The sequence below is a fragment of the Equus quagga genome, chromosome 2, assembly GCF_021613505.1.
Source record: "Equus quagga isolate Etosha38 chromosome 2, UCLA_HA_Equagga_1.0, whole genome shotgun sequence".
Classification (NCBI taxonomy): domain Eukaryota; kingdom Metazoa; phylum Chordata; class Mammalia; order Perissodactyla; family Equidae; genus Equus; species Equus quagga.
In genome coordinates this window covers 120,353,806-120,379,669 of record NC_060268.1, presented here as the reverse complement: position 1 = coordinate 120,379,669, position 25,864 = coordinate 120,353,806, and the positions used below count along the sequence as shown (strand labels likewise).

General features: G+C 48.9%; 1 protein-coding gene across 6 annotated transcripts in view; it reads right to left on the bottom strand.

The window, feature by feature from the left end:
* The window catches only part of KCNMA1 (potassium calcium-activated channel subfamily M alpha 1), a 713,595-nt gene extending 691,947 nt beyond the window's left edge, over positions 1–21,648 (bottom strand). For 5 of the 6 annotated variants that reach the window (XM_046653011.1, XM_046653014.1, XM_046653010.1 and 2 more), the window contains exon 1: positions 20,497–21,648. In XM_046653011.1, coding sequence (XP_046508967.1) covers positions 20,497–20,856 — 360 coding nt within the window. In that variant the 5' untranslated portion in view covers positions 20,857–21,648. The remainder of the gene's footprint in view (positions 1–20,496) is intronic. The other variant, XM_046653012.1, reaches the window with a different exon arrangement.
* Between the last annotated feature and the right edge of the window lie 4,216 nt (positions 21,649–25,864).

Sequence of the window (25,864 nt, the reverse complement as noted above, 5' to 3'; positions counted from 1 at the left end):
TGGCATCATTCCACCTGGATCCATAATAAAAACGGTGGCCACTATCTTATTGAGTATGTCTCATGGGCTAGGTAGAATCTTCTCTGTGATCTGCTACAACAGGCAAAGGCAGCTAAGGCTTGGGGAAGATAGACAACTTGCCCAAGACCACACAGCCCATCTGCAGGGAAGGCACAAGCTGAGCCCAGGTCCTTGAGCCCCAAATCCCATGCCCCTTCCACCTCACTGCACCAGCAGAGGAAGGAGCCCCCACGTCTATCCCTCACCCAGCCCGAGCTCCACTGTGGGCTCCCCCAAGGAAGCACCACCATGACTGAAGCCCTGGGACCTCTTCACAGCCTAATCTGGTTTGAGACAAGTTGCTGATGAGCAAAATATTTGCTTAACTAATGACTGTGGCAGAATAAACTTGAGATAAGAGGAAGTAGGAGGTGGGAAAGAAAGATGATCCAGAAGTCTTTCTGGAGTTCAGTGTATAGAAAGATGTTTTTGGTGCCTCAGAACACATAATCCCCAGTAGAGGAAAAAGTCTGAGGACAAATAACACATATTATGTAAACCTTAAAACAGGCACCTGGCCTACCTCCAGTATCCGAGAAACACTTTTTCCTAAATGGGAGAAATTGTCAAATAAGAAACGAGCCACACAGGTGGGGAGGCTGAGGTTCGAGAAGCCCTTTCCTCTTCACCCTTACAGCCCCAAAGGTCCTCTGGTCCATTCACAGCTCAGTAGGCCCCTGCGGGCATTCACAGGACAGGAAGGCTGCCCAAGACAGAAGACAGACGGGCCCACCTGACTCAAAAGCCTCTTCACAGACCCTGGAAGCAGCGCTTTCCAGGCCCTCCATAACTTGCCATCCCTTTTGTCTCCATCTGCCTGAGGTTGTGGAAGGTGAGTGGCACAGGGCAGAAGACTTAGGAACAAACTTCAAATTTTTACAAAAACAGAGGGGTTGCAAGAGACCCTTGGAATTGCCTCATCCAAGCCTCATTTTGCAGGTGGGCAAACTGAGGCCCCCTCACTTTTAAAGTGAAGTCTCTCATACTCCAAACTTCTTCCGTTCCCCTCCCCTCATTTTCCCCCTTCCTCCTCTTTCCTATAGTGGGCTGGGGATGGAGGGTGATGTTGAGGCAGAAGGTAGGAAGCATTTCTGGCTCCACTTTTCTCTTGCTCTAAGCTCTGCCTCCACATGGAGTGTCCCAAGGAAAAGTCACCTCCTCACTATTGGCCCATCTTGGTACTCACTGCTGATCCCACTACCATGTTCCCTCCAGCAGCCTCCTCTTCCTCATCCTGGCACCCTCACCATGGCCACTGAAGGAGGAGAGTGGTCTAAAATAAGTCAACCTCATCAGAACAGGAGCCATCTATTGAGCCCCCAAGAGATGTTAAGTGCTCAGGGTGACCACCTCATTTAATCTGCACACAGACCCTATGTGGCAGGTATTTTTAGTATTCACGTTTTACTGATAAAGAACGTAAGTTTGGCAAGATGAAGTAAATTGTCCAAAGCTATTGAGCTAGTACAAGATGGAGCTGGATTCCAGCCCACATTTATCCAACTCTAAGGCTATGCTATTAAGTTCACAAGCTTGAATTTAAGAGACTGAAGTTAACATTAAAATGAGTGCTGCCCCTCTGCAGTGGGGAGGAGGGAGAAGAAATTACACATTTATTCCAGTGCTGCTAAAACTCAAAGCACCTCTGGAACCTTTCTTTGGAAATCGCCTACAGAGGTAATCTATACGCCACCCAGAACCTTCAGATTCGATACATCATAATTACACATTTGGGGGACCAGAAATACCTTACCCATGTTGGTTTCTTCTCTCATTCCTTATACTTGCCTGCGAACTACCCCACATGGTTCCCTAAAATCAAATTGACTCTCAAATGCTGAGAGATGTCACCCCAGCAACATTCTAAAGACCACACCAATGCTATCACAAACCTGTTCCCAAGGAGAGATCCTCATTTTCCAAGTATGGATGAAACCATTCATTCTTTCAGTCCTGCATTTATTCAAAAAGCATTTTGTGAGGCTGGACCCTGTTTTAGGTTGCTAAGGAAACAGAGATAAACATAACAAGGTCCCCGTCCTCTTGGACCCCTTAACATGGGGACAATACTTCAACTTCTGCAGAGGACCTCAACAGCCCCAAGCACTGCAGATGTAAAGAAGGATACCCACAGTCCCAGACTTCAGGAATGCTACATTCCAGCAGGGGCACAGGCATGCCAGCCATCCCTCTGGAGCTGGGGGGACTAGAGTGGAGAGTTCTGGAAGATAAAGCAACCACCTAGGATATTACTGTCACGTTCCATGTTAGGCAAAAGTCAGTCTCCCAACGACGACCAAAGTGAATTAACAAGAATACCTGACACTTACATAGCCCTTAATACGTATCAGGTGCTACTCTATGCAATTAACACATATTATCCCCCCCAACAACCCCCGGAAGTGGTTACTATTATTAATCCCACTTTCCAGGTGAGTAAACTGAGGCCTGGAGAGGTGAAGCAACTTGCCAAAGGTCTAAAAGTCAGCAAAGTAGCAGAACTATGATTTGAACCCAAGCAGTCTAGCTCCAGAGGACACGCTCTTGGGAACTACACTGAACCAACTAGAATGAGCGATGTTGCTCATTCGGACATATACGTTCTCCACTGGGCTTCAGAAAAGCAGCCACATTACTCATGTTATTACTCACCTTCAATCCCCTATTGTCTCAGCAGTGAACTCTTGAAGTCGCTCAGCTAGCATGTGAAATTTGAACTGGGTGGAACAGGCTAAAGTGAAGTGACATTTCCCAGGGGGAAGCACTTCACCACAGGGAGGAAGAGGAGAGGGATCCGGGACCCAGCCTGTGCCATCCTTCTCCCTTATGCTCTCCATGTTCCAGGCAAAGAGCCACTCACGGTAATATTCAAAGCGGGAGAGAGCTGAGGGGCAGAGGATGTTTTCAAACCATAGGGACTAGCACAGGCAACCACTGTCAATTCACCACCGCTCACCAGGACGAATCAGGGGCAATGTCATCCGGCCACAGCTGAGACACCTTTGTTCTCTTTGGAATGTGGAGAGAGGAGGCAGTTAAGCCCCTTGGTCCCTTTGTTCCTGAAGGTGTTTAAGAAGCAGAGTAGCTTATAAGCTGAAAGCAGGGACAAGAAGGGGGAGAGTTGAGGAACACCAGAGCATCACAGGAAGCAGCTAAGAGTTAACACTCTGGAGCTAGAAAACCCTGGGTTCAGATGGAGTCCCCTGTCACTATTAACTGACACCCTTTGGGCAAGTGCTATCACCACTGCAAGCCTCAGTTTTTGCTCAACTGTAAAATGGGGATGACAATAATAATGCCTACATCATAGGCTTATTGAGAGGATTAAGTCAGATGAAACGTGTAGAGTGCTTACCACCACATCTGACACCTAGCAGCACCCAGTAAACAGTCAGTATTATTATTGCATCACGGTAATCGTTAATTATGGCAGAGCCAGCTACTGACAGCAGAAGCCCTCACTGCAGTTCTCTCCCAGCATGGCATTCTGGAGCCCCTTCTGCAGTCTGGGTGTTCTCCAAATCCATTTACTACTCCTCCTGGGCACACTACTACATTTCCCAGGATCCCTTGCAGTTAAGGTACCACGTGACTGAGTTCTGGCCAATGAACTGTGTGGCGGAAGTGATGGGAATGATTCCAGGACTACTCCCACAAAAACCACACCTCATGATCCCTACTTCTCATTCCCCATCTGTCAGATGGATGCAGAGGACCCAGCAGAGACCTTCAGGGCCCCCTAGAAGATGGCAAGTCCACAGGTGTAAGAAGCCAAGTTCCCTGAATGACTGCATGAACAAGTCCCCACACCTCCCCATACACACACACCCCATCAATGGTACCTTATATGAGTAATACATAAACTCCTACTGTATTAAATCCCTGGCATATCTGGGTTTCTTGTTACAGCAGCTGGCCTACCCTGACTGATACACACAGTTAATCAAGCCTCAAAATGGACTCACGGGTCCCTGTTGGCTCCCTGCTTTCCATAACCACTACCTGAACCAGAGTCTAGATAACATAATATGGCTCCAAGAGAGAAACGAGCCGCTGTGACTCGTTAGGTAGGTAAGTGTGAAGAAGATGCAGCAGCAACTCAAGAGAAGCAATGGAAGGACCACTACTCTAGAAGTAGGACAACCCAACATTACTACACAGCAATATTTCCTGTGCTCAGGGTCAGCTGCCGGTTCTTCATGAGAACAGCACAGTACAGGGGAATGAGCATGGTCTTCACAGACCAGAATCCATATCTGCTTGTGATCTACCTAGGAAAGTAAGTGAACCTCTCTGAGCTTCAGTTCCCACATCTGAAAAATGTGGAAAATAATACCTCCCTCCGGGTTCCGTGACATCATGTTGGTATCTTGAAATTGGCCACGAGGGGAGTACTTACACCACAGAAATTGACAAAGGCTACAAATAGGGGCTTTTTTCTTGGAGATCCAGTTGTTAAACATTTCCCAGCATATCACCAGATAAATAGGAGTCAGCTAAGCCGAATAGGAGAGGAGGGACAAGGAAAGAAAAGTCCAGGTAGAGTGGACAGCATGTTTGAAGGCCTGGAGGTATAAAAACAAAAAGTTTAATGAAATGAAGGAAGTCCTATATGGCTAGGTACAGAGAGCTTGGGAAGAGAGGCCAACGGGAACCTAGAGAGAGGGCAAGAGCTGGATCTTGTGGAAGGACCACTCTAAACAGTAGTTACTTGCTCTAGTCATCTGCTGCTGTGTAAAAAATCACCTCACAATGTAGTGGCTTAAAACATTTTATTTTGTTCACGCTTTTTAAGTCAGGAATTCAGGAAGGAATGAGCTGGCTGGTTCATCTCTGATTTATGTCAGCTGGGGCTAGAGGATCCACTTCCAAGATGGGGTCTTCCTCCCATGTCTGGTGCCTTGGTGCTCCTTGGAGAATCTCTCTCTCTCTCCCTACATGTGGCATCTCATCCTCCAGGGCCTTTCCACGTGGCCTGGACATCTCTCAACAACACTGCCTGTGCTCAGAGCTCTCAGACTCAGGGTCTCAGAATAGTCAGACTTCTTATATACTGTGGCTGGCTTCCCAAAAGCCAGTGTTCCAAGAGACCAAGAGAAAGGTGCAGGGTCCTTCTGACGGAGCCTCAGAAGTCACAGTGTCACTCCCACCATGTTCTATTGGTTATGAGCAAGTCCCAGAGCCATCCCTGATTCAAAGGAGAGAACCACACAAGAGCAAGAATACCAGGAGTTGTGGTTCATCGAGGGCCTTCTTTGAAGACTGCTCCCACACTGGTGTTGATCAGCCAACACTCACTGCCTGCTCTCCAGGACCATCTGCCAGGCACAGGACGAGTTCAAAATAGGAAAACTACCAGACCTGTCCACAAGGAGCATCAGATGGATGATCTCCACATGAGATGGAAAAGACAAACAGTGGGGAGTATCAGGGGAGAGAGCAAGATCTGACTCAGGTGGGTTTCCCAGGAAGGTGACATTCCCAGCAAGTGAGCTGAGCCTTGAAGGATGGGGGAGGCAAAGTGGAGGGTGGAAGAGAAGGAGTGGGCCATTTCTTAGGTCACGCCCAGCCTTCCACCACATCTGGACTACTTGTGGACCAGGCCAGGCCATCTCCACACTTCCCAGTACAGGTATGTCACTCAGGCCTGGGCACTCTGCAGCAATGGTCAGGCAGCTCGGAGCAAAAGCAGCTCCTGACTGTGCCAGCTTGTTGCTGGGCCCGTGAGCCAATCCAATGCACCAGGGCTCGGGAGGGGCAGTGGACTGTGGACCTGTTTGCTCTGGCTCAACCTCCTCACCCAGAACCAGCAGGCACCACGACCAGCAGAAAGGCCAGTTATGCAACGACCCTCACAGCAGCCTGCCAGGCTCAGAGACTCAGCCTGGTCACCAGGCCTGGTAGTGAGACTACTGTGGCCTACTAGGCAGGCCTGGGCTCTGACTGCCATTTTCCACATAGGCAGACACAGGATGCTCTGCTGACAAACACCTGGGGACAGCCAGGGCCGTGAGAGGGACCTAAAAATAGCACAGCTGACAACAGAGAAGCTTTTTCCAAATCCTTGGGGTCCTGTTATATCTCATCTACAGGCCTTAGGGACACACACGGGCTGGCACCCAAGCATTCACCCATCTCACAGGCTCGTGCTCAAAACAAGTATGGGGACCTGGGAGGCTTCCAATGTCACATCAGGAGCCACTTAGTGGTCAGAGTCATGGAAACAGTCTGTCCTCGGGGCTGGGCCTAGGGATGACCAGGCTGGGTCTGCCTTCACAACCCCATTCCCCATTGGGCTCTCTCTAGCCACCCCCTCTGACCAATTCTCAGTGTTCTCCACCTTTTCTGAATTTCAAGTTCTTAGTGCTTCTCTTACTCATTTGGCCGTTAAGAATTATGGGCCTTGCACCGTGTTTTTAATTTCTCATGTGAGTATATTATATCAACCCAGCTAGATGCCTAGAAAAACCACGATATGGACATGTGGGCTGTGCACTGCACAATTCCAGGGAATTCGTTCATGACTATGGAGTGAATGGTGCCCCTGGACTCATGTGATGTGGCTACTGGCATTGCCAGAGAGGAAACGATGTCTTACACGACTCTGCATCCCTGGGCAAGGCACAGCCACCCTTCCAAAGCTGTGCGGACCGACTGACCCAGCTCCTGCTGCCCAAACGATCCGGCATGAGGCTTGGCACACACAAGGCCTCAATGCCCAACGGTCTGGGAGGAAATCCGTGTTGTGATACAATAACGTATTTCCAGGCTGTGGAGGTGGAGAGGAGCAACGAACCAACCTTCCTAAGGCAAGGGGAGATTCATAACCAGCAAAGGAGTTACTACCACCTCTTCTGAGGGTGCAGACTGAATTCTGTGTCCCACCCACACCCTAAATGCACTTTATGTACAACAGATCAGGGAATTCAGATATATTTATCTGCTTTTCATAGAATTCCCATTCTTTTATTAACAGTTTCAGAGTTTGAGATATGAGCAAACAGCATGTGAAGACTAAGGCATCATCGTTCCACATCAGGATGTGTAGCTCCATACTTTAATAAGAAGACTTTGCTGGTGGATGTCAAACTTTTCCACGTCTCTATGCTTTCCTGCATGTGTGCGCCCATGTGTGCGTGCACACACACACCCCTCTCTCAAGTTTTTAAAAATATGCTTGAATTCTGCATCCTGCTCCTAATATCTGCCATGTATGTAATAATGGAAGATATAATGTATGGAAGATATAATAATGGAAGAATAATGTAATAATGGAACTAAAATAATTTACTATTTTATAATAAAAATAGTGTTTTTATCCAAAACTTCAAGGAAGACTGATACTCAGAAAAATGCCCCAATATTTATTCTGTGCCTCCACATACATGTGGTACATGTGCCATCGTTCATAAAGTATAGTTAGGTATTATCTGATGTGAATCTCATCTTATAGGAGCCCTAGAGTTGTGCAGTGAGCAACCTGCACAACTGCACACAGCACATCTGACTATCAGATAGAGAAAAAGTGATTATCCCATTTTCCAGCAAGGAATACCAGGACTTAGAGACGTTAAAAGGACTAGATAACCCTTAATGTTCGTTTCTATCCTGATAGTACAGAATTCTTTGAACTTGTTCAAAGAATCTCACATCTCATCCAGGCATGGTACATGAGTCTCAATACACCACCTCCTCTTTTCTGTCCTATCTATGTTCTCAAAGTTTCCCTCGCTCCATGGCAGGGATGAGCTGAGCAGAGCTGACTTACCACTACAGGAGGTGTAACTATAGATGCACAGTGCAGGGGTTAGACACATGGGCTCCAACGCCTGCCTGCCTGCACTGAAACCTGGCTCTGCCCCTCACTACTGGGTGACCCTGGGGGAGTTACTCACCCTCTCGTGCCTCAGCATCCTAATCTATAAAGTGAGGGTGATAATACCACCTATTCACTGGGCTGTTGTGAGGATCAAATAAGATAATACATAGAAATACTACCAGACACATAGTAAGCACTCAAACTTTGTTATCCAAAAAAATATATATATTTATTCTCTATGCCTCAGTCCTCTAATTTATAAAATGGAGATTACAAAACTGTTTACTCCAGAGGATTGTTTTGAGGATTGAATAACATAATAAACATGAGGAGCTTAAAACAATGCTTAATGCTTAGTAACTACTCGAAAAAGTTTATTATTAATTTTTTTCCTAAGAAGCCAGTTACTCCAGGTCACACAGAAAGAGTCACCCAAACAAAAGCACCACCAAGTGTGGAGGTCAGCGCAGCGCCTGCGGAGGGAGACAGAGAGGCTAGGAGAGTGTTCGAGAATCAACTGCTGTTTTCTAAAACGGGTGGCGGACAGGCTATAGTAGAGATCAGAGGTCTTTGTTCTAAATTCGTACTTTCTGAGGTCCGGAGGTAAAGAGGCGCATAAGTGAAGAGGCGCCCATGAGGTAGGGAGGAAAGAACAGGACCGGCCTGACTTGCTGGTTTCTCTTCTCACGACTAAAATCATTTTAAAGCCCTGCCTGGCGTGTAAACAGGATCATCCCAGAGGAAGCCACTGCAGTTTCATTACACTCTGTGTTCATGGAGCACAAACAGAAACCTCCACAATTTTATTAGTTTCCATACAACTCAGGAGAGATTTGCATGCTAACATTTCAGCTCCTGACTTAAAAAAGGGACCAATTAAAAATACAGTGCTTGCATTGCCTGCCACTGGAAAGTGAAAAGATGCCCTGAGTTTTAAAAGTCCCTGTCATATCTGGTTCATGGCCGTACACCAACTATTCAGTACTGCAGATACAAAAACTACTGCCTAAATTTTTAGTTTATTTTGCAAGAAATATTTGCAGGCTGTCTGCAGCCCCCCAATAAAAGTTAAACTACGATTAGAAAAATCTAACAAATATTTTTGTCTGGGCTTTGTCAAGTCCTACACAATCACCAATTCACTCAATAACACCAAAAAGCTACCTGGTACACTACGGATATGTGAACTGTTAATGTAATGTATTTGTGACAAGTTAAAATTTAATACACAGCCCCAGTAGCATCAGCTAATTGATGTTATGTAACCTAAGAGACTCTTCCGTAAGTTCTGATGTACTGGCTGCTCTTGATTTGGGGGAAATTGTATTTCAGAAGTTATTAAGTGTGTGGGGATCATTCCTTCAGACGCTCGCTCCTTTGTCACAGAAGCTCCGGTCATCTTACCCCTGCTTTCGGCGGCTGGAACACTCCATGCAGCAGAGCTGAGAAGCTCCGTCTCACTCCAGGCTTGCCTTCTGAGGCGAGTTAAGGAAAAGCATCAAAGTTGACTTGCACGACCTCCCTTTTTACCAAATGTTTCTTTTTATGCCCAGCCTCAACAAAGCCAGCCTATCATATGACACTATTTATAGTCTATAATCAAAGAGGTTTTTAACCTTTCCCCCACAGCAAAAATTAAAATTAAAACCTCAACAGTGATGTGGCTGTCATTAGAAGTAACAGTAGAGTCACAAAAACCTATTTCTGAGAATTTTTTTAAGTGACAATTTAAATGATGATATTTCCAATGGGGCCTGTGTCCTGAGAATGTAATACTTAAATACGCCACCTCATCGAAGTCAATATTGAATTTCTGGGGACATGTCAATCAAACTTCACTCTTGCGGTTTATAGTGGAACCAGCACTGCTCCCTTGGCCATCGCCTTGAATAAGTTAGTCTTGGGTTCTTTATCGGATAAAAATGGTAGCTTTGAAATCTGATTTAAGACATGGTTGTAAACTGAAATCACTGACGCAGAGAGCATGTTACATATGTGAGAACTGGGGCCCAGAGACAATGACATGCCTAAGATACCACAGCTACTCATACATCAAATCAAAAATCCAGTAGTCCTTTAACTTCACTCTAAGAATAGATGCCATTAAACCAGACTCTATGCGCAGAAAGAGGGTTGTTCTGTCTGTTCTTCTGCTCTCAGTGTGGATTCCATCTAAACCAAACAGGGCCAGCCTGGGAACTTCTCATGGGAGTGCCACTTACCAGTCCTTGGACGACGAATATTAACTGCCCCACCAACCAGTGAGAGGACCATGGTGAAGAGTGTGTCTTGGGAAGAAAACGTGCCCAAGGATGATGGTCATCTCCCAGAAGTAGGATTTGGAGGGACTTTTTTCCACTTTCTTTTTTTTTAAGTGTGGAAAAACAGACATAAAATTACCATCTTAACTATTTTTAAGTGTCCAGTTCAGTAGTGTTAAGTATATTCACATAGTTGTGCATTTTTTCATCTCGCAAAACTGAAACCCTATGCCTATTAAACAGCAACTCCCCATTCCCCACCCCCTAGCCCCTGGCAACCACCCTTCTACTTCTCTTTCTATGAATGTGACCACTCTAGGTGCCTCACATGAGTAGAATCATACAGTATTCCTTTTGTGTCTGGCTTAATTTAGTTAGCATAATGTCTTCAAGATTCATCCATGTTGTGGCCCATGTCAGAATTTCCTTCATTTTTCAAGATGAATAATATTCCATTGCATGTATATATCACATTTTGTTTATCCATTCTTCCATTGATGGACATTTGGGCTGCTTCCACCTTTTGGCTACTATGAATAATGCTGCTATGAACACGGGTGTGCAAATATCTTCTTCTGGATATGTAAACAGAAGTGGAAGGGCTGGATCATATGCTAATTCTGTTTGTAATTTTTTGAGGAACCTCCATACCATTTTCCAAAGTGGCTGCATCATTTTACATTCCCATTAACAGTGCACAAGGTTCCTGTTTCTCCACATCCTCGCCCACACTTGTTGTTTTCTGGGTTTTTGTGGAAAAAAAGCACCTGGTGGGTGTGAGGTGTCTTTTTTTTAACCTCGCTCTATTGCCTTCATTTTGTTCAATGAACACATAGTGCACTTAAGATGAAGGCCAAAAGTGTAAAACACTGAAATTGAAAAAGAAATATTATGAGGAAAATAGGGTTGCGTATGAACTTAAGAAATGGATTTCTTTTTTAAGACTGAAGCAAATCATTGATATCTGTGGTTTCAGCTAGAGACACCATTCCTATACCATTCAGGAATCTTACCACCTGACCAGCTGTGGTTGCCACAATCCAGGGGAGAAGTGGCTGTAATTCACGTGTAGCTAAAACAACTCCTCTGAGCACTGTAAGGAAAGTGCTCCCAGACACACAAAGAAGAAAAGCAATGTATACGGCTGCTGCCAGCTCATGCTAGTCCTGAAAAACCCCAGCACTAGGATAAACCTTTCATCTTCTGAACCTTTCTTACAAGCCTCAGAGCCCCCAGCTCTGAGTTCTCCATTTGATGCTCGTGGGGTGCCCACTTTTTCCCCTTCCAGAACCACAAAAGGTCTACTTTCCAAAGTCTTGCAAAGGAAGAATTCTGCTCCCCATATAACACGCACGTAAACAAGACCCCACAAAGCCTTACAACTCCTAGCATCAGGGCCACAGAGCCACACAGGCCACCATTAGCAATTAATTAGATAGAACTTCTCACTTGGAAAGCTAAAATCTTCAAAAGTGAAATCACTCTTTCCACTGGTCTTTGTATAATGCTTCACTCCTTGGGGGTGAGGTCATTTGTCATGATTTACTCATTAAGACAAAGATGAACAGACTAAAAACAAAATCCATCAAATTATATATTTATCCAACCTCTAGCCCCCAGAAAAGAGATTCTATTTTTCTTTGTGTGAACATCTCCCTCACCTTATTCTCTTGTATGTTCTTTTCTTTTCTGGTTTCTTTCTGCTCAACAAAATAGAGGAAATGTCAGCAGTGATATAGAGAAGCCTAGAAGAGCAGAGACAGATGAGCGGTGGGGAGGGACAACCTCAATTCTAGGAAGCAGCTGTCTTTAAGTGATGCAGATAGAGGCCCAAGATCGCTACATCTTCTTCCTCTTTTGGGGAGAGCCAACACCTAGAAAGCAGAGTCCAACTCCAGCATCCTAACAAAGGATCACACTCCACATCTGGGTTCTTGGCATGGCCCCAAAATCACATCTGCTCTCAGCCAAGCCCAGCACTAAACTGTGAAGGAAGCAAAACTCTGGAAACCCGGGGCACATGCCAGTGAAGAAGAGGTGACATGACGGCCCGGGGGCAGTCAAAACCTCCACCCACAGCTTCTGACGAGACCCAACAGCTCTCAGAGGGCAGACTACCAGAAACAACCACCAAAATGGGCCATTTTCCAAACTTCAGGGAATGGGGCAAGAGAAAACCTCACCACCTAAGGACAAGGAGGACACTGGAAGTCGTGAGACAGGAAACAAAAGTGGCCTGCACGGGAGCAATTAAATTAAGGGCTTCTACGTCTCAACAACATTGCCAACATCTAAACACTACCCAGCTCTGGGCCTTCCTTGGCCGCATTTAGAATTTGAAATCTATCATTCATCAAGATTTGTTCTGTGTGTCCTGGAAACAGACCAGAAGCAAAGAGGTGCTAGTGCAAGGAGAAAGTTTTTCTGTTTATTCTAAGGCGGATTTGTCTCCAATGGAATGGTGACCTCAGGAGATGATGAACACCCTCGTCGCCTCTGGCAATGGAGCAGAGGGCTCCCAGCACTGGCTCTGGGGAGGAAGTAGGACCCAGGCCCCAAAGCTCCCTTCCACCACCATGACTTTGTAACTCCATGTGCTTATCAACTTGTAAGATCCAGACCCTATCCATTAACCTGCAAACTTCAGTCCCTCTGCTCCTGGACTTGGCAGGACTCACTAGGGAATAATGGAAGGAATGGAAAAGATGAAGAGCAGAAGGAAGGGGAGAAGAAAGGAACACAGGCTTCCCTGCTAACTACCTTTGAAATGCCAGAGTCAACAGGAAGCAGTCCCTGAGAAAATCTGGTGGGGAGGCCAAAGAAACAGCACAAAGAGTACAAAGTAAATGAGATGTTTTAAATAATTTGGCTTTGGGCCATGTAAAGAAGCATTAGTCACACAGGTACTAAGATCTTAGAGGGAGATGATTCGGAGGCTGGATTGACAATGTGAAGTATATCCACTCCTGACCTGGAGTGAGACTCACATTTCCAAATTGGCAATTAGACATAATGTCCCAAAGACAATCACCAAATCACGCAGAAAACAAGGCAAATTCCATTTTCAAGCAGCCATTCTTTCGAAGCTACCCTTCCTTCCCCTGCCTGACTCATTCACCTCACCAGCTTGTCATGAACTAAATCCTTGTTATCCACTGGTCAAGAGAGACCTGAGCGGTGTGAATAATTAAAACCCAGGAATGACTCAAATATCGTTTTGTCACCAAATCAAGCCCATCCCTTTCACCTAGAGTTTCTCCATAGCTTCTAACAAATTACCGCAAAAAGCACCAAAATGTGTTTGCACTAACTACATTCCCACCCAGCCCCTCAGCCAAGCACTATGGAAAGGGTCCTCCCAACATACATGTGCACTTGTGTTTCTGTGACTCAGCTGCCGCCTCCACTCAGACACCAGACATGTGCACACCTATGAGAAGATAACTGTTTCTTTCCCTCCCACCCTGTCAAATAAAAGTCAGAACTGGGTCTATTGTTTTCCTAGCTCAGTTTTATTTTTCACCTAGCTCTGTTTCCGGCACACAGTATGTACTTACTATGTAATAAAAGCAAAACAACAACGATAACAATAACCATAGGATTTATTTGAGAACCCATCTTGTTCTGGGCATTATGCTAAGTCCTTCTTCATTGTGGCTGCTGAAGATGCTAATGGCTGAAGTTTATTCCAAGTTCTCCTCTTTGATGACGGAACAACATAAAAAGCACATCTCAAGGAAAGAGTCCTCGGCAGTATGAACTGTGAAAAACCTTGCTATGGCGAGAAAAGAAGCTACTTTCAATTTCAATCTGCTGGAATTCTTGAGAAGTACAACCGGAGGGTTGCACAGCACAGGGCCACACGTCTCTCCCCACTCAGTGAAGAAGTCTGGGGCCTGAGCCTTTCAAGTTGAACCCTCCCTTTGGGAAGGCCCGCCCAGGTCCCTATGGAAACTCAGGCTGGCAGTTTCGCTGCCTGCTGACTTCAAACACTCCAGAGGGAGTGGCCAGCAGCTGGCTTCCTGGAGCATCACCACAGTGCAACCCTGGCTACACCGCGAGCCTTTAATTTTGCAAGAAGGTGGTTTGGCTGAGTTGCCATTTGGACTTCGGAAAGCCTCACCCCTTGCAGCAGGACCAATGGCGCGCGAGAGAGCCCACATGTTGATTGGCAAGACAGACCACACTCTGTACATCCACAAAATGCTGCACTGGCCACCACAGCCCAACTCCAAACCTACAGTGCTCGTGGGTTCCTTGGGAGCAGGCGCCAGAACAATGAGCTTTAGCAATATGCGTCCAGACTGAACCGCACAGGAGAGGCCTGAGCAGTTTTCTTGACCTGGCTGACCCAGCACATCCGCCTCCTGCTAACGAGCTGGGAATTTCCATATTTAAAAATAGGCACGTCTTCCAGGAGGGACTGCCTGGAGACTGAGGAATGGACCGGCTCCTTGCTACTCAAAACGTGGCCTACACAGCCTCGGCATCACCTGTGTCTTTGTCAGAAATGCAGAATCTCAGGCCCCAGCCTGGACCTTCTGAATCAGAATCTGCATTTTAATAACTCCCCAAGTGATTCATGTGCATGTTGAGGTGTGAGAAGCCCCAGGACTAGACGAACTAGATGCTCTCTCCAGCCCTTAGAGGTAGAGGCTGATACCCTAATTGACATTCCTGAGCCCTAGGCCCAGAGTGCTAAGACAACCCTAACTCTGACGTGGGGGCCCCAAGTTTCCTTCCTCGTGTGCCCAGAGCCAGCATTCCAGCTACTCAAAAAGCATTTCAAAAACAGAGACTCTCTTGATCCACTCCTTGCTGTGCACAAAAAGGCTGTGGAATTTCAAAGGTCTTGAGGGAGGCGTGATCTTGCGGGACCCCCAGGCACATCTCCATGAGGACCAGTGTTCTCTGCAGGGCCCCAAGAGCTGCGGCATCACAGCACACACACAGTCCTTTTCACCAGAACCACAGAGGTGTTCCTCCAGGGGCTCCCCGGCCCTGAAGTCCCAGGAAGGTGGTGTTGGCTGCTGTGATTCTCAGGTTCACACGACCACTGCCACTGTGAGCTGGGACACCCCTGCTGCCCACTCTGGGAAGGATGTCCTGGCACTGCAATCCAATCCTGCTTGCTTCAGCACCAGGCTTCTCTTGCCCTGGTAAGAGAGAGAGGCTCAAAGCAAGCACTTACTCCCTGCAACCAGGCACCCAGAGAACGTCCCCTTCCAGGGAGGAAGACTCTAGTGCAGTGCCTCCTTGGCCTTGCCCTTCGGAATCCCTTCTCCCCTAGGCCAAACACCAAGGCACCTCTTCCTTTCTTCCTGATGCATGTGTGGAAAGGCCCCTGGGTACCTAGAGCAGGGCCAGCCCATGGCTTGCGGTCATCCAGTGTCCTCCCAGGAAATGCTACGTGATGGGGTTAATGAGAGTACCTAGCGCTAGGGCTGTGTTCTATTACAATCCCCAATTTTCAGACGAGGAGACTGAGGCATAAAACAGTGAAGCCCTGGCCCAAGGTCACAGGCTGACTCTTGGGTAGTGCATGCGCAGCAGGCTTGACATCTAGGCAAGGCTGCTCACAGTGAACACAGTCACGAGCAGTTAAACCAATTTCTCTACCGCAGGACTTCTCCAAGCCTCTGATGGGACCCTCCAAGGGGACACTCAGGTATGCCATGACTCTCAATTTTTTTTCACAAGGTAACTTCAAGGGCAACTGCTCCACAGAACACACTTTGGGAAACATTGCTCTGGGGGCGGTCAAGGTAAAGCTGGTCCAGGTAGAGAGCATCCTGGCCAAGAAACTGTTACATTACTGGGGACATGTCTAGGAGCTCTGGGCCAGGGATAAGAGGGATGGAATTTGTCCTTTCTCAAGGGACCCTTGACAGCTACATTTGCCCACGAAGCCTTTCATTTCTGCTAGGTCTACAGCTCCTGGAGCCCCACAACATCAATGCTTGTCCACTGACTTCCCTACCATCACAATACTAGCCATCCTGCCAGGCCCTCATCCACGGACCCTTCCTTGGCTGTCCTCCCCAATCTTCTGGCTTTGCAAGAGCCAAAGGCCATGAGCCCAAATCTCAGTCTGACCCTAACTGGTTGTTTGACCCAAGGACAGTAGACTTCAGGGTCTAGAGGTTCTTATTGGCTCAAAAGTTCTATCTGTTGTAGTCTGTGCCCTACTGATACCAAGAGTTCAAGGAATCAAAGAGACAATAAACTCATCACCTTGTGGACCTATTGTAGCTCCCATTTACAGGAGACCTACTAAGTGCCAGGCATTTGCTGGGTGCTATATACCCATTATTGTCACTCCTTATAAGAATCCTACAAAGTAAGCATCATCATGCTCTTTTTATAGATGAAGAGATCGAGGCTTGAAGTGGCTGCCAGCCAAAGACGCTCTGCTAATAAGTGTGAGGTGCACGATTTGCACTTGGGTCTGTCTGACTGCAGGGACTCTACTAAAAGTGTGCATCTCAATGAAGAGAGCCAGGAATGAGAAGCAAAAGCTCTCTGGTCAAGGGCAGGTGAGTTCAAGCTCCCCTGAGACTGAGACCTGAGAACTTCTCCAAGGCCACCCTAAGTGATCTGATCAAAAAGGATTATCTGAAGGTCGTCCAATGTAGCCAATTTCCCAGAACAAGATAAGGCCCCAGGGCCAACCTGGAATCAAGAATTCTGAGACACTGAAGCACCAGCCCTGATTGGATGTATCAGGCCAGACCCTGGGTAACTTCCAAGACGTACTGGGATCTGATATTTATATTAGTCACAAACCTGACAGAGAAAATGTGTTGTTTTCTCAGACACAGCCATGGAGATAATACCTCAAGAATTCATCACATGCAGACCAGCCTCGATCAAGCCCAAACCTATACAAGGAGGACAGCTCAAATTGAGAGCAGGAGTGAGTCCATGCCCAGTCACAGGCAGGCCCCTTAGCAAACCACAGCTCCATCAGAAAGCTGGCCTCAGTCTCCCCAGAGATTTAAATAGAAGCAGACTGTGTGCTAGAAGGAGAGGAGAAGATGGGAATAAAGACACATAGGCATTGCGAGGCTGAATTCCTACAGGAATTGCAAAACACGTTTTGAGCTAGAAACTTTACCCATACTTCCTCAACTCCTTCCACTCTCCTACACTAAACCATAGAGCAGGAAGGGACCTTAAAACTCACAGAATTCAATCGCAACATTTTAAACACAGGGAAAGAGAGACCAAAAGGTTAAATGACTTCTTCAAGGTCATGGCCTTATTCAAGCTGCCAGAGTAGCTCCCTGTTAACTACAGCCTGTGACTGGATTGGACCTCAAACATCACGGCCAAGTGAATAAAGAGCTCTGATGAAACCCAACAGAGAAAAAAAGAGGAACGTGAAAAAGTACACTTGAAGAACACAGTACTGGAATGATTGTGCCCAGTTCCCAACAGGTGGGAAATGTGATTATTTTGCTTCTTTATTTCCTAAAAAAATCCACACACCATTCTTTTTAAAATAGGAAAGTCATTCACCATTTGAGATTTGGAGCCGAAAGGTCCTAATGATGAGATGCCTCATCATGCACACCCCCAGTTCCGGGTGCCTGTGATCAAACAGGACGGTGCAGTCTCAGCGGCTGAACACTTGTGAATCCAGAGCTCCCTGCTGAAACTCACCTCCCATGGAATCTCAGATGCTAAAAAGACCAGCCATCCTCCCAGCCAGACCATTTTAGGGCTGAAGGAGGATGAGGGTGAACGCATCTGAGGTAGAATTCAGGGGAGAAGCAGCTAGGTTTGCCTGGGAAACCCAGCACTAAAACAATTATTCCAAACAAGCCAAGTGCATTCTTCCATACGGAGTCTTTACAATTATCAAATACTTGGAAAGCAAAAAGAATGAAGGACACAAAACTATGACTGCAGTAAAAATACAGACCTCAATGGTAGAAAAAAAGCTTATAAAAAGCCTAAGTTACTATTATTGGGTATAATGAGCTGGCTACACACAGTTTAATGAGGCAAATCAAAGGGCAGGTTTTAAGAGATCCTGGGTGTGTTTTAAAATGGACACTAAGGGTATCAAAAGTGACCTGATCTTATTCTCCATTGGCCTCACATCTTCCCAACCACCTGCAAGCATCTCTCGTTCCACGTAGATTCTTTGTTGAAACTTCCAGTTACGTCAACTCAGCAGGTCTTGTAGCTACAAAATATAGGCAAATATTTAGGGATTGTTTTTTCTGATGATCATTGCCAAAAACCTACTTTCTTGAGAAAACTGACAGAAGTTGTGCTTGGTCACCATTTAGGAAAGAGATTCTTTATGGGAACGATCAGATTTGCATTTCATCATCACAGGCACTGCAGCAGCACTGATGTACCCTCTAGAGTAGAAAGACTTCAGTAGCTGCGCTGAAAACCCGAGTCACAAACACCAAAACTGGCTCACTGAAAAAAGTTTTCATTATGATCCAGATTGCCCAGTTCCTTAAGGATAAGGAGGCAGTTAAAAAGTTCACCAAGATCACTTAGTCTAGAGAACATCTGAGGTGCACCCAACTCTGAGCCACCTTTCGCCTCAGGGCAGGCTGAATCTCAGTAAAGGGAAAGACTCCCAGGGCTGAAGAGTGTCGGGAGGTAGGGGGCAGGGGAAGTGCCAGTAAGAAGGCTCTGTGAATCAGCGCTTGTTAGGATGAGCACTGGGCGAGGGGCATGGTCTCGGGGCCTCACAGTTAGGATTTTGCTTAGTCGGAGGGCTTCTCTGGAATGTGGGTTTTCCACCTTGTCAAGTAAGGAGAAACCTCTATGGCTGGGAAGGGAACTGCAAAGAAAGCTGGCTGGTCAACATCTAGAGAAGGAGGAAGAAGGGGAGGAAGAGAATGATGGCTTTTATTTTTCTCCCTTATTTCCAACACACCAGTATTTTCCAAAACACAAATGTGCTACCACAAAACACAGCTGAGCTCCAGCACCCAACAGAATGTATAATTAATGATCAGGAGAGAGCTTCAGTTCACCCCGGTCTTTCACTCATAGTCCCTTGCTTTCCTTTTCTTCCCATAGCAACTAAGGAGGCTGGTACAAGTTGCTGTACCCCGTAGAAGTTTGAGGGGTCCTCTGGATTAACTTTACTAGAAAAGGCATGAACACTCGGAGGTGCACTGTTGCCCTCTTCCCCTTGACCACCCCTCCCTCTGAAAACGTTGGCGCTGGGAAGTCCCCTGGGATGGGAATTATTCAAACAGAAAGCAGCTTGGCCACTCTTTTTTCCAGTTCTTTCTTTTTCATTCTGCAGTTTTCAATGAAAAACTGCCCCCATCCCTCACCTTCAGCCAGTGGGGGGGGGGGGGGGGGCCCCCAGGACATCTCTAGGGAGACAGGGACAGACCAGGCAGTCAGCCTAGCAACTATACATGAAGTGTAGTGAGCCTTGGTGCTGGTGGGCGTCTCTGTGCCAGGAATAGCTTAAGCCCACATCCAGCCACCTCAAAAGCGTCAGGGAGGAGGCTCTGCGTGAAACCGCGGTCTCTGCCAGCTTTCGGGCGGATCTCCCGCTCCAGCTCAGCGTTGCTGGTGGCATTTCCGGGGACCTAAAGGGGATGCCCAGGAGCGAGAATACACAGAACGAAAAACTTGGGGTGGGAGAATATTCCACGAGAAAATCTAAGGGATGGAGGAGGAGGTGACATCAGGTTTGTGACCTGGCTACATTCCTAAACTGGCAGCCTCCATGGGTTGCCTCCAAAACTGGGCTGGATCTCCCCAACTTTCTCTAGCCCCTCCAAGATCCCTCACTTCCTCTGGCCATATTCCTCTCCCGGGATTCCTTAGTCCAAAAGACTTTCTCCCTTGCCCAAAGGATTTTCTCTTCCGACTCCACAAACTCATCTCACCAACAGGTTTCTAAAGCGCGGGCTGTGTGCTCCCCCTTGCCCACCTCAAGGAGCCGAGCCGCGGCAGGTGAGCCGTGCGGAACACGCACCTAGCGGCCCCGAGCTTCCTCCCTGCCCGTGGGGTTGACTCTCCCTACCCCGCACCAAGGCACTCAAGCAGCGCGCGCCCCCGACCCCGGCCCCGGCCCCGGCCCCGGCCCAGCCGCAAACAACCCTACAATAAACAAGGGGACAGGATTGGGGGTCCGCGTCCCGGAGCGCACCGGTTGGGGGCAACTCTTCACCCCCGGCGCGCCACCCGCTGCCCCAATCCAGGGCGCAGGGAGCGCGGAGGGAAGGGAAGGCGGCGAGAGAAAAGCAGGCAGGGATGGAGGGAGGCACGGCGCCGTGTGGAGCTAGGAGATGGGCTGCAGGGAACACCGAGAAGCCGCGGGGCTGGCGCAGGGGGCGGACGCCCGGGCCGCGCGGTTACCTTCGTCTTGCCCCCGCAGTGGCAGCAAACGGTCCACAGGTACTTGAGCGTCCGCCAGAGCAAGATAATGAAGAGGCCCCCGAAGAAAGTCACCATGGAGGAGGCCAGGAAAGCCCACCACATGCGTTGGCCCCGGCTGTCGCACGGCACCTCCATGGTCACCGGGATGATGAGCGCATCCATCTTGGGCTCGTGGACCGAAGACGAGGAGGAAGAAGAAGAGGAGGAAGAGGAGGAGGAGGACGCGTCTAGGCTGAGATGGTTGGCGTGGATATTGCTACTCATTCTAAGACTGCTGCTGCCGCCGCCGCCGCCGCCGCCGCTGCTGCTGCCGCCGCCGCCGCCGCCACCATTTGCCATAGCTAGCAACGGGCAGCCGGCGCAGGGGCTCGGGGGAGCTCCTCCCGCGGCCAGCGCCACCCCGAACACCCATCAACAGCCATATTGCTGCTACTGCTGCCGCCGCTGCCGCCGCGGAGCGCGGGGAGGGGGGCAGGGAGGCAGGGAGGCGCCTGGGCTCGGGGTGCTGTGCGCGGCCTGGCGGGGTGCGCGGAGATATATACAGCGAGCCTCTGCCGCCCGCCCTCCCCCTGGCCGCCGGCCCGCCCGCCCGGGGCGGGGGGGGAGGGGGATGGAGCGCGCGGGCAGCTCCCCCTCCGCGGTCCGCGCCCCGCTCTCCCGGGGCCGCGCTGGCCCAGAGCGCCAAGAGCGAGGGGGAGCCGCAGGCCGCCCGCGTCCAGGGGTCCGCGCCGCCCCCGGGCCCGCCCCGGCTCTTCGCTCGGGCTCCGGTGCCCTAGGCGCCGCGCCGCTCGCGTGTGCCCTGCGCTCCAGCTGGGGACACCCCCCTCCCCGCGCACCGCCCTCTCGGCTCGCGCCGCTAAAGAGCCGCTCTTTGCTTATTAGGCGGTAACTCGTTAATAATGTATAATCAGCCCTCTCCGCCCGGACGCCCCCGCACCAGGCTTCCTCCCTCGGCTACGCCCGGCTCCGGCTCGCCGCCCCTCTGTGCGCGCCGGGCCGCGGCAGGTTCACCGCGTCCAGCTCCCGGGCCGCCGCCGCCGCTGCCAGCCCATGCTCCCAGGATCTCTGAGCTGCGTCGCCACGCCGCTGAGCCTCCTCGGCCTCCGCTCTCGTTCTTCCTCCTCGCCTCCTCCGGCTCCTCCTCGTCCTGGTCCTCGCCGCCCAAGCCTCTTCGGCGCGCGCCCTACGATCCCCACAGCCGCCAGCAGCTGCAGCTGCAGCAACTGGAGCGGGCGCGGGCTCAGGCCGCCCGGGCGGGAAGGGAGGAGGCTCGCCACGCTGGCTCGCCTCGCCTCGGGGCTGGGCAGGGAGCAAGCAGACCCCTCGGCGGCGGCCTGGCACACACCCTTGAGCCCCAGTGCGCAAGGTAGAGCGCCCCAAACCCAAGCGCGGGACCGGCACCTCTCTCCAAGGTGCTGTGCGCCCCAGCCGAGCGCCCTGAGGGACCCGAAAAGGATAGCGGGGCACCCCTGGTAGGCCATTTTTCCCAAAGGAGTCCCCAGTGGGTAAGGGAGAAGTGCCCGGCTGTGGACTCGATTCCACTGGCCGGACACCCCAAGATTCTCGGGCTTCCTGAGTGGGAAGGACCGTTCTTCAGGATACACACCTTAGTTCGGCCCCTACTGACCCCTAATTCGCTCTTGCCTCTCCCCTTCCCAGTTGCCCGAGTGCCCCTTGCATGGCTGGAAGACAGGACCACCCGGGAGGCTGGCAAGTGGTCTGTGACCTTTGACAGCAGCCGGTGGCTTTTCTTCCTTTTCCTTATGAAGCACAGAGACTGCCTAAGAGAATAGGCGGAGGTAGGCAGGAGGGACCTGGCCTCAGGAACAGACCTGAGAGTTCCCTAAAGTCTTCCTCTTTTTTTTTTTTTTAAGATTTTATTTTTTCCTTCTTCTCCCCAAAGCCCCCCAGTACATAGTTGTATATTCTTCATTGTGGGTCCTTCTAGTTGTGGCATGTGGGACGCTGCCTCAGCGTGGCCCGATGAGCAGTGCCATGTCGGCGCCCGGAATCCACCGGTGAAACCCTGGGCTGGGGAAGTGGAGTGCATGAACTTAACCACTTGGCCACCGGCCGGCCCCTAAAGTCTTCCTCTTTTATCTAGCCTCTGACTCCATTGTGTGAGGAGGGCAGCTGGGAGAAGGGGTGCTCTACGTTCCATTCAAGCCCACTTTTCCCCATTTAGGGTCTTCCCTCCTCCCCCCTTAAAGATGAAGAAGGAGTCTGGGTTTGCTCAGCAGCCTCTGTCCCTACACCACCAAGGGAATCTCCCTTCTGATACTCTCAGAAACTTTGCTCCCTCTGGACACTGTCCATCCTCCTGCTACCAGCTGGACCACAAGCTTTTCCAGTGCTAATTAAAAGGAAAATGCGTACCCTATCCCCTCATTGCCCACAGTGGTTTCCCCAAAGTTTCCAGCTCATTAGTTTAAGCCCAACTGGAATTCTGAGGCTCCTCGCAGCCCTTCCAGTGATGACGGCCAAGTTAGCATCCTTCACTGTATAGACCAGTGCTCTTTCTGCCTGAGCCAGAGCTCAGCCCTTCCCCTCACCCTCAGAGGCCCTAGGATGCAGGGGAGGACCAGGCAAGGGAGGCAGAGCTGGGCAGAGAGGCTGAGGGGGATGTTTGCAGCTTCTCCTGCTTGATTTCAGAATTCCTTCATTGGGCTTAAGACACATATCCATTAGAAAAGAGTTAAAGCCAAGGTCAAAGGGGAAAATGGAATAAGGGAAGAGTTCCTTAAGTATTTGGTACTCAAAAAGCAGCACGTAAAAGAGAGCTACAGACAGTATTTTCCAGAAAGTGAAACTGTCTATCTCTAGGGTGGTAGCTCCTGCCTCTGTCTCCCGTGTTCAACAGCCACTCTGAAGACCTCCCTGACGCATCAGTCCCATGTGTGCAAAGGCCCTGGGTCCTTTCAGTGGTCTTGAGGTTCCCTGAATTATTAGCCTTCTAAATGGCTGTATTTTGCTACCTTTGGGCCTCCGCCTCTGCCAGGAAAGTTAAGGACTTTCCTTAAATCAAGTCCAAGATCTGAAATTTAAAAACAAAACAACCATAACATACAAAGAGCAGCAAAGGATAGTACCATCTCTCCAGTAGAGGAGACAGTGAACCCCCAGAATAGATTCTCTGCCCCACAAAACTGAGCTTTGCAAACCAATGAATCCCCTCTAGGCCTTCCTGGACCTCCCCCACTGCCTCGGTTCCTCTAAAATGCCAGTCTGGGGCTATTAGCAAGAGGCCACTGGTTGCTGTGACTTCACTCACCTCGACTACAGAATCCTCAGCTGTGTTTCTCGTCCACCATCAGCTTCATTATCTCATCATCCTTCCAGAGGGTGCTGGGCGGCCCCTAGACATCATCTCCTCTTATCTTCTTTATCTCCCCTGCCTTTGCTAATTGAAGCTTTTAGTAACTTTTTTGTTTTAAAGGTTGACACCTGCACTAACATCTGTTGCCAATCTTGTTTTTTCTTCTTCTTCTCCCCAAGGCCCCCAAGTACATAGTTGTATATTCCAGTTGTGAGTGCCTCTGGTTATGCTGTGTGGGACGCTGCCTCAGCATGGCCTGATGAGTGGTGCTGTTCCGCACCTGGGATCCAAACCAGCAAGACCCTCGGCCCCCGAAGCAGAGCGTGCGAACTTAACCACTCGGCCACAGGGCCGGCCCCAGCAACTTCTATGTTATCCCAAACCTAGGCTTAGTTGGGATTCATCAGAGACCCTTACCATCAAAGTCAAGAGCCTACCATTCCTACAATCCCCAGTCCCTCACCTCCCCAAATGGCCTGACTGGTTGACACTGAACAAAACAGTGCCGCCATCCACCACCATCCGCCAGAAGTAGGTTTCATCAGGCCTTGCCCAACTCTCTCCCGGTACTTCCTTATCATCCACAAACTTCTGTGTCAGGTTCAGAAAACCCGGCAGCTGGCCTCACCAATTGAAGAAGAGGTTCTACTCAAACAGGACAGAACCTCAAACTTAAAAGGAACCCTAAGTATCTTTCATTCATTGTGTTTCTTCACTTGTAAATTGGAATAAAAACAGGAATTTCCCTGCCTGCCTCAAATGGTTATTTGTAAGGATGAAAAAGAAGACATACAGACCTTGTCTGTAATTACTCTGACCCAAAAGCAGACAGCCGAACCAGGACCAGATCTTCTGACCCGCAAGCCACTACTCAAGTGTGTGCATGCACCATGCCATGAAAGAGGTGAGCACAAGCAGAATTGTTTCTCCCTGTCCCCACTTTGCTGATCTGCACCCCACAAAGACCCTTCATTGGGATAAGAACAGAGGCGAGTTGCCCCTGCCCTCTGCTGCAGCCATTACACCACGTTACACTACAGCCCACAGCCAGCCAGGTGTGGACAGTCTCCAGGGCCTGGCAGAGCCACTCCAGCCTGAATGGGCTCTCTCACCCCTGACATGCGTGCCCACTCATTGCCTCTCTGGGACAGCCTCGGAAGTGTAAAGAGTACAGAGAAGCACCTATGAATAGCCCAGTGCTTTTCACTTCCTGTTGGTGTGTCTGCAGGCTGGGAATTGAGGGCCACTACACGAGAATGGAAAGCCTCAACAAAAATAGAAATTTCACCCTCCTGTGTTCTGAAAACAATACGGCCCACTTATTTATTTCTAAATACATTTACAAGCTTCTCAGAGAGGAGAGCTTCTCAGAGAGTCTCTTTACCATATGAACCCGTGCCTGTGGCAGCTTTCAAAGCCAATCAGGGTTTCAAGTTTCTAAAGAATTCTAATCTGAACAATCTCTACTGATTTAAGAGAAATAGATAAAAGAAAGTGCATAAACATGCAAACCAAAAAAGTAGAGGGACTAAAGTAATAGCCAAGGAGATCAATTAAACTTACTTACTTAAATGTTGGCCCAACATCATAATTAATGTACACTAGATTTCATTTTTCTGGGGCCTGGACCCAGTTCCAATACTTGACATAATCTTGGTGATTTTGCTGTGGAGCCAGGTGGATTCTGTCAGTGATCTAGCACCCTCTGGTGACTCTTCCTGGCACATAACATTATTTTGTGACTGTCCGGAAAGGGGGCATATTAAAATGGTCAGAAATTTGAGATATGAAAATTCCAAAGAGAAAACTTGTGCTGTAAAAACAGCCAACCACAATAATATTAACTATCCAGTTGCCACTCCTACCAGCTATTGTGATAAAGGCAGCTGACAGGGTTCATATTGTTACCATGATTTCATGTCAGATCTTGCAAGCTATAACTACTGTTAGTAACTTACCACTCCTTAAATTACCGTATGTTCTCTTCTAAATGGCTAATGGTACTTTCTCCTTCCTTATTTTTTTTTGTAT